Source organism: Dromiciops gliroides, chromosome X (genome assembly GCF_019393635.1).
Source record: "Dromiciops gliroides isolate mDroGli1 chromosome X, mDroGli1.pri, whole genome shotgun sequence".
NCBI lineage: Eukaryota > Metazoa > Chordata > Mammalia > Microbiotheria > Microbiotheriidae > Dromiciops > Dromiciops gliroides.
In genome coordinates, this window is record NC_057867.1 from 65,681,157 (window position 1) to 65,699,439 (window position 18,283).

Here is an 18,283-nt window from a genome sequence, read left to right on the forward strand (position 1 = left end):
GATTTCCAGCTTGAAATAAATGACCCTATGATCTAAGCAACACAAGCGATATCTTTATTTCTGTCTCTCTGCTGGAGTAATATTGAAGTCCCCAAACACATTCTCCACCCTTGGGTTTATCTGCAGTTTATGCTGTGGGCAACTTCTTAGCAGGAATTGCAAGGTGTGTCTGTCTTCAAGGACCTAGATGGGAGGTGTCGGGATCTTTCCGGGACTACTCTAGATTATTGGTGGCTCAGTGCTGCATGTACTATGCATAGAATCATAGGAGCTCTGAGACCATAGGATCATAGATTTGGAGCTGGAGGAGTCAGGCCAACCCTCTCACATTCTAGAAATGAGGGAAGTGCAGCCCAGAGAGGGAAGAAATTTGGTCAGGGTGATGAAACTGATAATTAGCAGGGCTAGGATTCTAATCCAGGTCCTTGGACTCCAAACCCAGTGCTTATTATCCTACTACATTAGGCTGTACGGCATGAAAAGAGCACTAGATTTCAGTTCCAGTCCCGATGGTCACTTACTAGCTGTGTGACTTCTTTGGACTTCAGCTACCCTCTCTGTAACAATAACAATGACAGTTTGCATTCATCTAGCACAGTGCTTTACATATATTCATACTTCCTTTGATCCTCACAACAACCCTGTGAGGTAGGTGCTATTATTATCCCCATTTTACAGATCAGTTAACCGAGGCTGAGAGAGGGTAAGTGACTTGCCCAGGGTCACACAGCTAGGAAGTGTCTGAAGCAGGATTTGAACTCAAGTCTTCCCTGACTTCAAGTCCAGCACTCTATCCACTATGCCACCTCGCTAGCTATGCAATAAAGGGCTTGTATTATTACGTTATCTCTAAGGTCCCTTCCAGCTCTACAGTCTAGTATTCCAGATCCTACTGCAGTTTTCTCCCCATGTGCAGCTCTTCATTTTGTATGGAATACAGTGTCTTTCCTTAGGAGTCTCAGTCACAGTAATACCTTTGCACACACAATGGTTTGAAGGCCAATAAAAGGCACTTCCACTTCCAAATGTCAGTGGTTTGGGGAAAGAAAGAGGTGTTCTTCTCTAGACCAAGTCTGTCATTGGTTCCCAGGAGATACCATCAAAATACCTCTTTCCATAGGAGTTGCTAACATCAAGTTGAGACATGGAAACGTTCTCATCATTTATTGATTTCTTGCTACCCCCAACCCCTACCTTCATCCTCCCCACTTCAAGGTAGAACTGACAACAACTCTCTGAGAATCCCCCCAAACCATTGACTTTTCTTTTCATTTAATCTTTTCTGTCTCTTTGGATTCAGACTCAGAATCGTGTCGAACCCTCTCCTCCCCCCCCCCTCCCAGGCTCCCATCACATCTGGAGCTCTCTGGCCTCCCTGACTCCATTCATGCTTTTTGGCTTGCAGTGCCCTCCCTACCTCTCTCTACCTGATTACTTCCTACCTATCCTTTGAAGCTCAGTTCAAATACAATCTCATCCAATAAGCCTCCTTGTTAACTTCCATAGGTCATGATTCCTCTATCAAAGCTCATACAGCCCCTTGGTTATTCTTAACGTCCATAATATTGTGCATCATAGTTATCTGCCTCCCAGATTGCGAGCTCCGTGACGGAAGAGACCATATCTTAGTGAAACTTTGTGCTCTTCTCTGGGGGAGATGCGATGTTTGGAACACAACAGGTAATTAAGAAAAGTTTGCTAAACCAACTTGAATTGGTCAGCTCTAGGAACCAGCCGGCATGCATTCAGCACAGTCAGCACACACTGTGCCTAAGAGAGTGGTGGAATGAGTGCATTACAGTTTGGGTTTTTCCCCTTTCAGACAGCAGTTGTGGAGCAAGGGACCTGCTTCGCTTACTTGGTGTCAAGATTCCATTGTTACCAAGTTACACAGCAGAGTCAATGTTTGTTGACTGCCAAAGCATATATTCCATCATTGGCCTTTCAAATAGCTCCTTGCCCACTTGTCCAGGGAAAGTCAAGTTTGACGTTGAGGGCACAGCTGGCTTTATTCATTTTGCTACCTGTGTGTTTCCTGGCTGTAGAGCTGTCAACAAAGCAGGCTGTTGAAATGAATCATAAACCCAGACCAGGAGTCAGGAAGCTTGGGGTTGAGTCTTGGCCCTGCCAGTTATGCATAGTATAACCTCAGGTCACTTCTCTCTGGGCCTCAGTTTCGTCATCTGTAAAATGAAGGAGTTGGATTTGCAATCTCTAAGATCCCTTCCATTTCTAACATCCAGTGCTTCTGAATGAGTCTCCTTCCCTATCTTTTCTAGCGCCTTTCCAAAGTTTTGTGTGATCATGTTAGAAAGGCAATAACTAACTAGTCCCTAGCTATAGATAACCTTGCTCATATTCTTCCTTTCAAAATATGCATTGTTCTTTTCTTGCCCCCTAATCTATCACACTCTTCCTTTCAAAATGTATGCTGTCCCTATTTTGCCTCCTAAGCTTTCTCTCCCACCCACTTGACCTCTTCCTCACCACCCCAGCCCTCTTGCTCCTAGGTCAGTAGGATAAATACTTACGACGATAAGAATAATAACAATCCCTGTATAGTGCTCAATAGTTTTCATATTCTTTTACTCCCTTAATCTCATTTTGGATCATAATGGATCAGACATGGAGGCTCTCCACTGCAAGTAAAAGAGATGATCAATTTTAAATTAGGGAAATGGATTAATTGGAGGGGCAAAAGGGCTTGATAGTGGATGTGTGAACTGTGGCACTAAGCAAAAAGACTTTGTTTCTTTTGGGACTGGGTTGAGTGGGAAGCACTTGATGCTTATCCCCCAATTAAGGTTGCTCAGCCCTAATTGGCTCATCCCCCCAAGACTGTTCTGTGTTCTATGACATAAACCCAAAGGGAAAGAAATGATCAAACTAAAATACTCAATAAAATCCAAAACACAGGTCACATGACATTAGCAGTATGAAATTAAATACTCCAAGAACATAGAAGCCAGAGAAGACACAAAGCAGGATGAAATGTTTTAAGCAACAATCAACGCACTTGGTTCATCATCAGCATGGATTTGATGCCGATATTTAGAATTTTCCCCAGGTTCTTAGAAAAGATATAAAACGGAGATACAAAGGATCAGCAATATAACTTTGCACTTTAAATAATCTTCAGCTACAGAGTTTGCTTTTAGAAAACAGAAACTTTCAAAGCAGCTGTTTCATTTCCTTGAAAAATGTTCTTTAAATGTGTACACTCAAGTTCCTATACTGGACTTACCTGGTGTGTTTTCTATATTCTTCTAATATAACTCAACTCTTCGGCAAGGAGAGAGTGAACAAAAAGATCTCATCGCCTTGTCGATCTGGTCCTGTTTCTACACAGGACTGTAGTGTTTGTTTAGCAGTTTAGTGTGTAAATGTGTGTATGTACGCATGCATATGTGTGTATGCGTGTGTGCATGTGTGTGTGTGCGTGTGTGTGTGTGTGTGTGTGTGTGTGTGTGTGTGTGTGTGTATAAGAGAGAATCCTTTTGAGCTGTAAACTGTGGGGGTATATCTGTGAAAATGAGGTCAGTCAATTTGGCACATTATTAACCTTGTCCATAAGTTTTGGTAAATTGGTGTAAATGAACAACCCAGTTTTCCCCTAGAGCTAGAGCTGTTACCCAAGGAAGTAGGGTTGGTTAATAGCAGACCACTGGAATGTTTCTTGTTAAACAAAGGGGATAAATTCCCCAAACACTCATAACCCAATGCTGAGAAAGAAGGAAAAATGTTTCCAGTCCAGTCACTTGTTCATAAGTTTGGCACAATAGTTTTCTGTTTTTGTTGTTGTTGCTGTTTTTTTTTTTCCTTTTGGGCCATACTACATCAACTACTGTACAACTGTGACTCATTAAAAGTTTTTCAAAGAGAATCCCAGGTTAGGGCTTGCACTAAAGAAGTATTCCCACAAGGTTAAACTCAATTTCAGCACTTACATGTCAACATACCACAAGGCAGATTTTGAAAGAAACAAAAAACAAACATCAAATGTCTTTTTAGAGAAGAATTAAGTCTTGTCTTCTAATACAGGGAAATCTTCAAAATGCTGTTTCTGCTTTAAGAAGACGATAGTCTGAATTCCCTGCAGAAAAATCAAACCTTTTATGCCATCCTTGTTAGCTTTCATGGGTGTCCTACCACAGGATCATCTATTAGTGTTAACTTGGCTGTGGTGGATGCTGAAGGATGCAGGCAAAGATATAAACAGCAGAGGGGGCCACAAAGCACTCAATTTGGCCACATGCAGCTCAGTGAGGGATGAGCTTTCAAATGTTCAACTAAAAATCTTTTACACTGAAGCCATTTTGGCTTTTGTGTGTGTTCATAAACTTTTATTATTTTTTTTTTTACAAAAGGTGGTCCCCCCAAAGTCTTTCCCTTTTCTAAATCATTAAGAAAAGCACATCTGATTACTAGGGGGTCCCCCCTCAGGAAAGAAAGAATAAAAACCAAAGCCAAAACTGCAGGGGGGTGAAAAGAAGCCTTGTTGGTGTTTAACACCAGCTGAGTCAAGAAAAAAAAATCTTTTTTTGTTTTGTTTTGGTTTTTTTTTGTTTTTTTTTTTTGTTTTTTTTTTATTTTTTTTTTCATTCTTTCTAGGTAGCTTGCAAATATGAGTACTTCTGGTGCCCTTTTTCCCCTTTCTTTTCCTTTTTAATTTTGCAAAAGGTGGGAGGGAGAAATGGGATGGTCTCTTTCATGCAAATTTGTTTTTGAGGAAGGAAAAAATGTGGGACTGCAGGCTTAGCAGGTAGGAGGAAAGGTAAGGGTTGTTTGAGCCATTTTGGTGCAATATTACCTCAGTTTTTCAAAAGTAGATGTCCCAGCTGAGTCTTTGGGGGCTGCTTCCCGATCCTGACGTTTTCCCTTACAATTCTCATCTCTCAGGGTTTTTGAGCTGGATTTATGACGGTATAACTTTTTGTGTGTTGGTCCGTTATTTCCTAAAGTGCTCAGGTTACTATAGTTTTTATCCAAGAAGGGGGAGTGAATGTCTGAGTTGTACCCCGCTGTGTTTGCCCTGCCAGGATCACCTACAACTACTTTCCCAATGCTTCTGCTCGAACCCTTGGGTGACCTGTGGTTCTTACTGGCTCCTGGTGAGCTGCTGTTGGCTTTTTTCTTGGACTCTTGTGGTGTACCAGCCAAGATTTTTAGGGTTTTTAATTTCAGGCTGTTGGACTCAGGGGAGCGGTATATGTTTGGAACCCCATGATGGCCCACTGGACTCCAAAGGGGCTCCATGGAGGCCATCATGAATCTTTGCACATCAGCCATGCCCGAAGCAATGTTGGACAAAATGTTTGAAGGTTCTTCGAATTCTCTCTGGTCATCATCCAGGAGGCTGTTGGCATTTCCCATGCCTACATCAGTCCAGCCTGTGCTGCTGTCCTTCCCCATTGTCCACTCCCCAGAGAACTCCCTGTGGCCTGTCATCTTCACAGGGACTGTGGGGCTACCATGGTGTCCATATCCTGCCAACAGCTTTCCTGTGGCAGCATTGTTGAGTTGACCACCTCCTCGGATGATCCCAACTTGAGTTTTCTCACCATTAGCCACAGCTGCTGCATACTTTCCTTTCCTCGTTGACTTGGGAGTCTGGCGGGAGGCTTTGCAGGGTGACTTTTCAATTCCTTTATTGTTGGCTTTAGAAGCCTTTTTTCTGGTGCCTTTTGGGGAAGAGCTTTGGTTTGTAGCCCCACTCTTGCTGGGTGAACTTTTCTTTTTCGATTTTGACACTTTGCTACTGGTGCTAATTTGACCAGATGGCTCATTAAATGTTGACAGGCAAGGGTTTTTTTGGAGTAGGCCGACAGAGTCCTCATCATTGAACATATGGAACTGAAACTGATGGTTACATAAAGTAAATCCATCACCTGTCTCATCTTGGTGTGGAAGGCTGCCACAGTCCCACTTGACCTTCTCTCCACTGCCCAAAGGGCCTGGGGTGCCCTCTGGGAACACCTTAAGCACCCCTAGTGTCTTGCCATTCTCTGAGCCTGCGATTTGTGGAGAAAGGCTAGGGGTGTCCGGTGGGGACATCTCTGAGAGAGATGAGTGGCGGAACTTGTCTGGTGTGAAGTTAGAGATGTCCAGGAGGTCAGTAGACTCCTTGAGGGGGGTGATCTCATCAATGCTCTGCTGGATCACCAGCTTGGGGCTGCAGTGAGCTAAGAAGTCATCATTGATGTCCTCGTCACCCTCCTTTTCACAAGACTTCAAGCTCAAGGAGCTGTAATTGCTTGAGCTGACTGACAGCGAGCCCACAGAATCAAAGCTAATGAGCCGGCCATTGTCTGTGTTGAGCGTGCCCCTCTGGAAAGGAAAGCAGCCCTCTGCATTATTGAAATGGCATGGATGATAGGCATCATCAGATGGAAGCTGGTTGTCCTGCATATATTTAGTGGTGTATGGGTGCTTGCTGCTCCCCATTGGGCTATACATAGAGGCTGAGAGGTTATCTCCTACTGGAATTGTTTCAGAGCCGCCAAACTTGCCTGAGAGGGCCCTAGATGCCTCTCCTGGGGCATTAGCCACAAAATCTTGAGGGCCAGGCATAGCCTTTCTGGGCCACACACTTCCAAAGGGACTTGAATCCATTTTGAGGGGATGAGGTGAGTGTTGCAGCTCAGACTCAGAAGGTGGGGAGAGCACACAGCTTTGGCCAGTTTGGAGAGATGTGAATGTTTTTTCTGGTTGGGCAAGGGCAGCAGAGTGCTGTCCTGAGGGATGGTGGGTGAAGTAGGAGATGGCAGTAGCATTTGATAAATCTGATGCATCTAACAATGTTTGCAGATACCCTCCAGGGATAACGGGTACATTGGTGGCAATATTAGCAGATGGCAGAGGCGTGTCAGGCGAGCAGGTGGCTGGTAAGAAGAGAGAATTTTTAGTAGTGTTATCTTCCCGACAATCAGATCGATGGGAGCTATCTGAGGCTCTACGGATGTTCTCATTCTTCTGACTGGAGCCTGCTTCTTGGCCTTCTGGGGCTGGATGAGTGGATGCCTTACTGCTTTCTTGTGCAGCTTTATTCTTCTTACATTTTAACCTGGCTTCACTTTTAAATTTGATTCTGTGGAGCACTTTCCTCTCTGGCCCTTTCCGGAACTCTCGGTCTTGTGATCGGCTCTTCACTGAGTCAGGACCAGCTCTGTCATTTAAATGCAGTTCATTGGCACAGCTGGAGGTAGCTCTGGCCCCTGTATGAGGTGCTCCTTTTGGGCCTGCATCTTCTTTATTGCCACTGGCTTGCTTCTGATCACAGGAGAAGGAGCCCTGTTTGTTTGTTGATTGTTCAATGGCTTGGATTCTCTGGATCCTGTGTCGGTTGGCCAGCTTGCACTTTCTTTTCCGAGGAGGAGTTGGGAATGGGGCCTCAAGGCCATTCAGGTGGAAGCTTTGCTTGTGGCAGAGGGTGGATCTAAGGGAATGGAGGCGATTCTGCTGCTTCTCTTGCCAGAAGCCCTTCAATGGGGCCAGCCTGGCATACTTGTTGAGCAAGTCTTCACTCAATGTTACTGTCATCTCACTGGCATCCACCTTGCTCAGCTTCACCAGCATGTGCTTCTCACCCTTGAACCGATTGATGATAATATACTTGATAATGACTGGAGGCTCCTTGCGGGGTACTTTCCGCCTCTTCTTGGGGCACCACTCATCATCATCCTCCTCTTTCTGCCCATCTGGCTGCCACTCCTTCTTCTCACACGTCCTCTCACTCTCTATGGAATCAACATCATATAGGTAGTCTTCACTGTACCGCACTTTCCTTTTAGCCCTCAGTCCATAGTTCTGCTGGATGGTGGTGGAGGAAGAAGAGGAGCCACAATGAGGATCCCGGGTAAGATAGCGGCTACAATCCTTAATCTCCTTCAAGGCATCATAGGAGGACTCGGTGCAGGAGCTGTCGTCGCTGAACTCCCCAGAGTCTTCTGCAGAATTGGCAGATTCAAGAAAGGGGTTCCGCTTGGAATTCACGTACTTGATCACATCAGTCCCTTTGCATGGTTTACTTAAGGTGGATACTCCTCCCAACTCTTTTTCTTCTTCTTCTACCCCCTTGTTCTCCCGGACTTCAGCTTCCTGGTCTCTCTTTTTCTTTTCTTCTCCCTCCTCATCCTCCTCTCCCCAAATGATGCTCTCTGCAGGGACTTTGAACTGGGAGGAATCTCCGCTCCGCTTCAGGCCACCACCCTTTGTCTCCCGCTTGGAGCAGCTAGTGAAAACACTGGGGAAGAAGTTGAACTGGGCATCATCCTGCAGGACGTTGGTCTTGTCTCGCACATTGTCCTGGAAGGATTCATATCGGATCTTCAGGGAGCAGACATCACTGCCCAGGGTTGAGTCGTCATCATCAAACATGTAATTGTCTACATCCTCCTCTGAAAATAGGTTGACTGACAACTCATTTTTGGAGCAGAGGTCAAGGAGCTCGATCTTGCTCTCACTAATGAAAGATTCAAAGTAGCCCCATTCCTGATTAGTATTGGAAAGCAGAGTTTCCTCACCATTGCATTTATCCAATAGCAATCCCTCATAATAATTTTTCTGGGTGGGGTCCTCTGAATCACTGTCAGATTTCTCTGTGTCTCTTTTGTCTCCTGCCCTAGATTTATGCAGAGGGAAGCTTAGGAGCTGGTCAGAAAGCAGCTCATCCCCATATCTCATGGTTTCTCCTGTGTTCATACAATGAATACCTATATCAGAGACGGAACAGGTGTCATAATCCCTATTTATATCACCTGGTTTCAAACTAATACCTGGTTCTGCATCAATTCCATCCTTGGACTCAATGAAGCAGCCTAGGCAAGTCCGACTTGGCTGCATAAGACAGTCGCTAGTAAGGGCCGACATGCCTCCAGGTTCCATGATTGTGAGTGGAGCTTTCTCACAGTCCCCCGGTAGTGACCATGTGTTGGGGCCCTTGGTTATACCAGATGTCAGGGCAATAGCATGCACAGAAGAGTCATTAGAAGAATGTTCAGGTGCATCGGTCAGCCTCAAGGGAGACGGAGGACTTGGGAAGCAGGGCTTCTTCGAAGTTAGAGGCAGAAGGCCCCGGGTAGATACCAGAGTCTCTTTGGGTGTCAGGGTCAGGGTCTGCAATGTCGTCGCTGCCAACTTCACCATCAGATCCTGGTCATTTGAGCCTGGGGAGGGGGGACAGGTAAGAGAATAGAAACAGAAGAAGACAGAGATACAGTTAATGATCTCAGCTCCTTTTCTATTTCCTTTTCTTCAATTCTTATATACCAGAATCAATAAAATATAGATAACATTACATTTTAAAAACTAAGTCAATATGTACCCCACAGGGATCTGTATGTACAGATTAGTGGCCTCTCTTTCTATTTGAGTCTGACATCACTGAACTAGATGTCCCACAAGGCCAACTCCTTGACCAGTACATCCCTATTGCCCACCTCTCCTCCCAACCCATGTGAATGCAATCTAGTCCTTAGATTTCTCAGAGTACCTGGACTCTTCCCTTGGCTTGCTCTTCCTTATATCCTTGTAATCTGTGTATATGTATTTCCTCCTAAACTCCTTAAGGGAAGGCTCTGTCTTTGTTCCCAGCAAACATCTCTGGAGCTTGAACACAGTAAGCATCAAATAAATGTTTCACAAATAGTTGAATGGAATTAAATTGATACCATCTAGGGGCAGCTAGGTGGCGCAGTGGATAGAGCACCAGCCCTGGAATCAGGAGTACCTGAGTTCAAATTTGGTCTCAGACACTTAACACTTACTAGCTGTGTGACCCTGGGCAAGTCACTTAACCCCAATTGCCTCACTTAAAAATAAATAAATAAATAAAATCGATACCATTTAATGGCCTAGTATGCCACCAAATTTGTTCTAGACTGTCAAATATTAAATAGGTGACTGAAGGCAGGAATTCAGTTCAGTCTGATAAGTTCAATTGACATTAAGTGGCTTGTAGTTGGTGCTAGGGTTACAAAGACAATGATGAAACAGTTCCTTCCTTCTAGGAGATTACATTCCATCTGAATAAGAAAAGGGGACACAAAATAGTCCAGTTTGTCCATTCTGGACAACTGCCATCACTGGAGTTTGGAAGAAGAATATCCTTTCTATCAAGGATGGTCTGAGGAGGCAGGGGATAGGACTGAATGACCTCTGAATGACTTTTCCAGCCTAGCTCCTTCCTTGCCTTTTATCCCTCTAAGAAGAAAGATAGAATTACAGTTGGAGAAAAATCCAAAAACTGCAACTGGTCTCTTTTTTATTAGTCAGAGTAGTGGTGATAGAGCTGACCTCAGAAGCATGAAGCCTTGGGTTCAAGTCTTGCTTCGGATCCACAGAAGCCATGTGGCTCTGGACAAGTTACTTCCCTTTGCTCTTTAAGACTAGAAGCTGGGGAGCAGCTAGGTGGTGTAGTGGATAAAGCACCAGCCCTGGATTCAGGAGTACCTGAGTTCAAATCCAGCCTCAGACACTTGACACTTACTAGCTGTGTGACCCTGGGCAAGTCACTTAACCCCCACTGCCCCGCAAAAAACAAACAAACAAACAAACAAAACAACAACAACAACAACAAAAAGACTAGAAGGTGCGGCGCAAATGCTGCCCCTCATTGGTAGAAGAGAAGGGTTTGTCTCATCCAGGAGTTCTTCATACCAATGAAAACATAGGTCCAATCCCTGTTCTATTCCTATGAATAAACATGTATTGGTCCTTGGCTTAAAATAGATGGTAATTATGAGTAAAAGAAAAGTACAAAAAATGATAGCTGTGTCATGGTGGGAAAATGAATAGATTTAGAGTCAGAAGACCAGGTTTGAGTATTTGCTCTGCCACCTAGCTATTAACCCCAGGCAAGTCACTGCTTCTCCTGTGTCCCTAAGGCACTTCTGAAAAACATTTAATGGCTCTCTGTTGTAAACTCTCATTTTTAGCATTCAATGACCTCCAGAATTTGGCTCTAATTTACATGTCTAGACTTATCTTAGACTGTTTTACTTGATGTATTATATATTCTAGCCAAACTTGGCTACTTGCTAGCCTCTATTCTCCCCATGCCCTCTCCTTTTTCTCTGCCTTTGTTTATCTTGTCTCTCCTAGATCATTTCTGACTCCTGAAGTCCTTCCCTCTCTTCAAGGCCCAATTCAGAAATCAGCTTCTTCATATAGCCTTCCCTGCCCCCCTAGATCACTCAAATAGCACTCTGCCTGGACTTTTCTTTTGCACTTATCAGATTCACCCTTGTATCAGAGTTGTTTGTGTACTTGCTCTCCCAGGTAGACTATAAGCTCCTTGAGAGCAAGGTCTATTTCATATCTATCTTTGAATCTCTAACATCCAACATCAAGCCTTACATATACATGTTTGTAGAACTGAACCTGAGTAGGGCTTGAAATAGCCTTTGAAGGCTGGAAGATTTGAATAAATGGAGAGGAGCTATGAGGGTATCCCAGATAATGAGAGGTGAATGGAGGAAGGGGAGGGGAAGTGATTTTGCCACTTACTGGCTATGATCTTGACCTCTTCTAGGCCTTACATCCCTCATCTGTAAAACAAGGAGGTGTGACTAGATGGTTTCTAAAGTCTGTGTAGGTCTAGAAATCTTTGAATTATAATTGTACCTGGAAAATTCAATAGATAGAGTGGACTAGTGAATTGAGAGTCAGGAGACTTGATTTGTGTGACTGAACCTATTTGGGTTTTTCCCATGTGAAAGAGAAAACAAAATTTTCTGGACCCAAGAGAGATTAAAAACAGGGAAATGTTCCATATTCATGAAAATATCTATAGCAACACTTCTTGTAATAGCAAAAAACTGGAAACAAAATGAGTGCCCATTGATTGGGGAACTGCTAAACAAATTGTGGTATATGACTATAGTGGAAGATTATTGTACTATAAGAAACAACAATTATGAAAAACTCAGAAAAACTTGAGAAGACTTGTATGAACTGATGCAGAGTAAAATAAGAACTAAGAGAATGATATATGCATAACATCACAATATTGCCTCAAGAATGTAAAGGAAAATGATACTAAAAATGTCAAAACACATCCCAGTGCAATGATTAATTTTGACTCCAGAGTGCTGATCAAATAAACGTCCCTCCTCTTAGCAGTAAGGTGGTAGATTACAGGTGTGTAATGAGGTATGTAGTATCAGACATGGTCAACACGTTGGTTTGTTTTGCAAACAAAACCAAGGCAGCAAACTTGCTTTGCTGGCCAAAACATATTCCCCAACAACTGCACCAAATTCTCAAGGAAAAATTATCCCCACTGACAAGGTAGCTATCAATTCTGATTAACTAGAGTAAATCAGCAAAGGGCAGGACCATCCGGAGACCTGCTACATTACAAATTCGCCTCCTACCTCCCCCCTCCAATTACTGAACCAGACTGTCTGCATGGATCACATGCCAGGATTGATGGGGCTGATCCAAATATGTGTTTCTTTCCCTTATGGCATACCTTTCTCTATATCTTCTGAGATACAACTGCTAAGGACTACAGGACAGTGAATAAAAGAAAATTGAGCCGAACCCTACCAATAGGGTGGGCAAATTATGTCAATAGGAAACTTAATGAGGAAGCTCAGCAGTTGGTCACATATCCTCTGCTTCTCCAAGAAACTGGGGATGCAAAAATAGGTTGGGAAGCAGCACATAAGAGATCAGACAACCACAGAGGTGGCTTGGTTTTATTTTTTTAAGTTAGAAGGGATTTTAGAACACATCTAGTCCATTTAGGCAAGTAATTTGCCTAAGATCACACAAATAGTAAGTAGTACTATCTTCATTTGGGACCAATAAATACCCTTTAGAAGAACCGTCATAAGCCTGTCTTTGAAAGTTGCCTGAGACTAGAGTACAAGTCATGGGATTATCCACAAATGAAATGTAAATTTACCCATGTTTCTCTCTTCTTGGGAAAATTGTAATTAACCGCTCTGTACTACCAAGACGGACCTAGAAGCTCCATGCATTTGGATAAAAAGAAGTTACTGGGAAGGGATGACATGATCAGCTTAACAAGTACTCACATTTACATAGCTTTTTAAAGCTTACAAAGTACATTAGTGTATAAGTATTATTGTCTCCATTTTTCAACTGTGGAAACTTAAGCTCAGAGAGAAGTGATGACTTGCCCATGGTCATACAACTAGTAGATACCAAAGCTGGGGTTCAAATCCAGCTCCAATTGCTAAATCCCGTTCTCACAATTCTTCCACAAAACCATGCTGCCTCTAGTCAGTGACATCTTGGCCTTCTGATCCAATTAGCAGCATTGGCCTATCCCCTCTCTCAGCTCTGCAGCAGCACTGCATGATGACAAAAACCCCAGGAGAATCAAAAGGTGAGAAGTGAAAAGAATTTGTCTGGGGAGTGATGGGGACAGGTGGTTCATAAGGTTCCCTTACCATTTTCTTTCATCCCATTAATCAGCCTGGTTCTTCCGTCCTCTGAGGCAGATTCCTTATCTTGTTGGTCATCCATCAATTTAACCTTTTATTGTTTCAATCCATACCCTGCTGCTTCTGTCCAACCTGCGTGTTTCCAAACAAGTAATTAGAGTCATTCAAATTGGCTGCAAAAAGCTCACAAAGCTGAAAAGAAAACAAAAGGTTCTATATAAAACCTGGAATTCAGCTGTCCTCCAGATTGGGCCTCATTATCACTGTGCTTTTCAGATTCCTATACCACAGTGGGTATGGGTACATCAAATCAAGCCCTTCCCTCACACACTCCAGGGCCTGATGTAACCTGCCCAAGCTTGGGCTAGGGCTCAAGCTTCTCTATCATGTTATAGTTGACAAAATGCTTTCTCTCTACCTTCCTCACAGTCATTGTAAGGGAGGAGAAGAAGGTGGCATTCTCTCTATGAAATGGAGGTTCAGAGAGGGGAAGGGACTCATCCAAGGTCACACACTGAGTTAATGGCAGAGCTTAGACTAAAAGGTCTAGGCCTTCTGACTTCCAGTCCATTGGCCTTTCCACAGTATGATACTATCCTTCAACCTGTCTCTCTGAATCGAATTCTGCAAACTCAATCCTGAGGAGACACTAAACCCTAATCAATGACAACCCCAAGTTCTGATGGGTCTCTAGAGAGAGTAAGTTTCTTACCCATGGTTTCTAATGGTCAGGTCTTAACCCTAACCTTGGGGAAACAAACTTCCTGATTCACCAGGTTCTTAATCAGGAAGAGAGGGGAAAGCAGGATCTAGGGTAGCCTTTTAACTGCATTGGTTCAAGGACTTTCCTGAGGGAGAATTAATCAGCTCAAAGGACTGTGGGGATGAAATAGAGTGGCCTTACATGAGCTTGTTCAATTCCTATCCAATTCAGATGGTCAGAGGCTCAATTAAATGAACTCAACTTCAACAAATATTTGTTAAATACCCACTGTGTTTAGAGTACTATTACATATGGGGGAGATACAAAATTTAGATAAGACATGGTCCCTGCCCCCATGAATATAATAGAGTAGGGGGGATAGTATAACATACAAACACAGAAAACTAGAATATACAATGCATGATAAATGCAGCAGAGAGGTGCAAAGCAAGGTCCTATGTTAGGTAGAATGATGGGGTTGGGGTGGGGGAGCAATCAAAGGAGGCTTCCTGGAAAGAATGGCATTTGAGTTAGGTTTGATAGGATGGGCAGGAACTTAGGGGTTGAAGAGAGGAAGAGAGGGTATCCCAGGCACAGAGAACAATATGAGCAAAGGGAAAGAGTTGTGAGAGTTCAGAGAATGTTAGTGTTGGGACAGGCAGAGAATAGTCCAGATTTTTTACTAAGGAAAGGGAATAATGTCAAAGAAGTTTAGAAAGGCAGGGTGGTAGCAGACTGTGGAGAGTCTGTACTAAGTTAAGGAGGGGACACTTTACTTGAGAGGAAATGGGGAGTCAGTGAAGGTTTTTGACCCTATGCTTAAGAAAGCTTCTTTTGGCAGCAGCATGAAAGGCAGATTGGAAGTAGGAGAGAGTGAAGATGGGAAGACTTGTGTGGATATACTAGAACAGTCAAGGCAGATAGGAATAAGAATGAAGAGAAAGGAATGGTTATATGATAGAAAAAACAGGACTTGTTAACTTGCATATGATTTTTGAGAATCTGTGGACAAATTCATAGCTCCACCAATGATGCTTTACTGTACCCATCTTTCCACAGCCCAGCCAACATTGTTTATATCAGCCTTGTTATTTTTGCCAATTTGCTGGGTGTGAGGTGAAACCTCAGGGTTGTTTTAATTTGCTTTTATTTTATAAGTGATTTTGAGCAATCTTTAATGTGGTTGTTTATAGTTTACAATTCTTTTGGAAACTACATATCCTTAGACTACTTTACCTACTGGGGAATGACCTTTGACCAAATTTATCTGTATATCTTGCATACGGAACTTCTTCCAGCAATATTTGATACAAAAATTTTTCCTCAACTGACGATTTTCCTTCTTATGCTGTGTCCGATTATTTTGTACACACAAAAGCTTTTTAACTTTCCGCCATTCTGTTATGATCACTATTATCACTTATTTGATTAAGAATTCTCCTCCTAGCCATAGTTGGGAAAGGCACCTGCTGCTTTTCCCTGGTAGTTGTATTTTAAAAAATTTCTGTGATGTAACTTTTTATATTTATATCACATATCTATATCTATTTGTAACTCATTATGATATATAGTATAAGATGTATTTCTGCTAAGATGCTTTCCAGTTTCCCCAGCATTGATTGTCAAATAAGGGAGTCCTTCCCCAAATCATTTATGTTCAAAGGTTAATTGAACACGGGGTTATAGTATTTTTTAGAAATGTCACTTTTATCAATGTGATGGGAGGCTAGAGTATTTGCCCTTTTCCCTCTTCTTCTCTACCTTTGGTAACTGGAGGAAACAAATTATGTTGCAAGGCCTATATGGTGGTGGTAGATGTAGCTGGCAAGGTGACAGAGCTGAGAGAGAGGGAGAAAGAGAGAGAGAGAGAGAGAGAGAGAGAGAGAGAGAGAGAGAGAGAGAGAGGGAGAGAGAGAGAGAGAGAGAGAGAGGGAGAGAGAGAGAGAAAGAAGATAAAAAGCACTCCCTTAAACCAACACAGAGCAGGGAGACGAGACAGCACTCTTGGTGGGGTCTTTGGTAAAGGAATCCTGATATCTGGGACTCAGTTTCTAAGGAGCAACAGGCATTTTGGGGGCTGAGTTCTTTTGTTTTCTTCTTCTCAGTAAAACTTTCTTTTTTAATACTGTGAACTGTATTGCTTGCCAATGGGTCTTAGAATACGGAGGCCTCATGCCTGGATTGTTCCAATTTTTCAGGGGGCAGGAGCAGGCCTATAAGCCAATAGAGTGAAAAAGGAGCCTGTCACATATCTAGGTCCTTTGTGTTATTAAACAATCTCTGATATAAGGATTAAATAATAATTTTTCAAAGAAATCAATAATGAAGTCAGGAGGAGCAGGATGGGGAAAAGGGCCAGAGAAGAAAAACCCAAAGCAATCTGAGGAGATACATAGACACTAGCAGAACTAGAATGCTAAGAATGAAAGCAAAGGGCAGAAACTCCCTTGCTTCTTAGCTTCTCTGTTGGGAATCCTATCTGTGTCCTTGCAAACCCACACTGAGATGGTCAAATCAGCCTTTGGACTTGCCAGATAGCTCTAGCCTTAGTGAGATCTCAAGGCAACAAGAGCTTACTTATGGTCCACAGGCCACAGGCAGCTGCACCTGTGGAAGGAGCTAGACTCTACTGCCTCATGCCTCTGACCATGACACTCAAACGGAGGGGGCCATGGAGGCTGATGGAAGGATGTGGGAGTGAGGAAAGCAGATGACAAGATGACTCAGAGCTGGCCTGCAGTGTGAGAAGGACCATAAGACATAGGGAGAAACAGGAAATGAATGACTAAGCAAGGTGAGAAGGTGGCAATAGTAATGATTTCCACTGATTTAGTGTCTTAAAGCTTACAAAGCATTTTCTTCTCAACAATCCAACAATTTTGTAGAAGTAGATGATCTAAGTATTATCCCCATTTTATAGATTAATTTACTCCCAAAACATAATTTTGCAGATGCAGAATTGTATTTCAGAGAGGCTAAGGGGCTTAGGGAGACGAGGAGGAAGGATAAGGACACCTGCCAGAGTCACAACTTGGCACTTGGGCCAAGTCCTTTACCAGTGTCCCCTCCTCCTAGAAAACAGGTGGGAGTCAGGCCTAAGATCCTATTCGGCTCTGCCCAGCCAGCCAGCAGCATCTTCCCTATAAACCTTCCCTCAAAGCAGCACAGATCTGATCACACTCAGAATCTAATCAGTTAAGTATTTCCTGTGTGCAATGTCCTTAGATAATGCATGCTTCCTGTCCTTTGTGGGACAAGGCACAAACATATACAACTCTAACATCACACACTAGGCTTAATAAAGAGGTTCAAACCAAGTACTACACCAAGTCTGAGGGGAAATCAAAGTGATTTATGCAGAACTATGAGGTGAAGAAGCTATAGTCCCTAAGGCTGAGAAGCTCTTCAATGATAGGTCATGTTTAGGAATTGCTCATTTACTCTGTCATCCTTGGGACAGTCCTCTCACTTCTTTGGTGGCAATTGGATTAGGTGATCTTTAGACCTTATCTACATATACCCTGTGCCCCCACCTTCTCTATTCCTTTTCTAACCTAGAGAGGCTAGATAATAGGACTTAAAGACAGAAGACACCTCAGAGATCATCTGCTCTGACCTGAACAGCTTAAAAAACTAAGGTGCATAGAAGTTAAATGTTAAATGATCACACAGGGAGTAAGCAATAGAACCTGAACTTGAACCTAGGATTTCTGACTCAAAATGCAGGATTGAGCAAATGAAGAACATGAAAATTCAAACTGAAATGAGGACTTCAGATTGTAAATTGGCTGTATTTCATTTGCCAAAGGGAGAAACAAAGGCATGGAGAGATTATTAATAATAACAATAAATCAAAATCAAATTTATCTATGATCCTAATGGAATTGGGATTTCTGGATCAGAGTCTAGGATTGAGGAAGGATGGGCTCTGAACCACTCTTGGTGATCTTTGATAGAATATTGAGAAAAAGGGAGATGCTACAGGGCAAATGTCTATGGTTTTTTGGGTGAGGCAATTGGGGTTAAGTAACTTGCCCAGGGTCACACAGCTAGCAAGTGTCAAGTGTCTGAGGTCAGATTTGAACTCAGGTCTTCCTGAATCCAGGGCCAGTGCTCTATCCACTGCACCACCTCACTGCCCCTAAATGTCTATGTTTTTTTAAAA

The 18,283-nt window shown here is 43.0% G+C and overlaps 1 protein-coding gene across 2 annotated transcripts in view; it reads right to left on the minus strand.

The window, feature by feature from the left end:
* Positions 1-682: 682 nt before the first annotated feature.
* NEXMIF (neurite extension and migration factor) overlaps positions 683-18,283 on the minus strand; it is a 191,336-nt gene continuing 173,735 nt past the window's right edge. For both annotated transcript variants that reach the window (XM_043974884.1, XM_043974885.1), the window contains exons 7-9: positions 13,422-13,547; positions 4,811-9,164; positions 683-4,093 (exon numbers count right to left, since the gene is read on the minus strand). In XM_043974884.1, the coding sequence (XP_043830819.1) occupies positions 4,069-4,093; positions 4,811-9,164; positions 13,422-13,497 (4,455 nt within the window). In that variant the 5' untranslated portion in view covers positions 13,498-13,547 and the 3' untranslated portion in view covers positions 683-4,068. The remainder of the gene's footprint in view (positions 4,094-4,810; positions 9,165-13,421; positions 13,548-18,283) is intronic.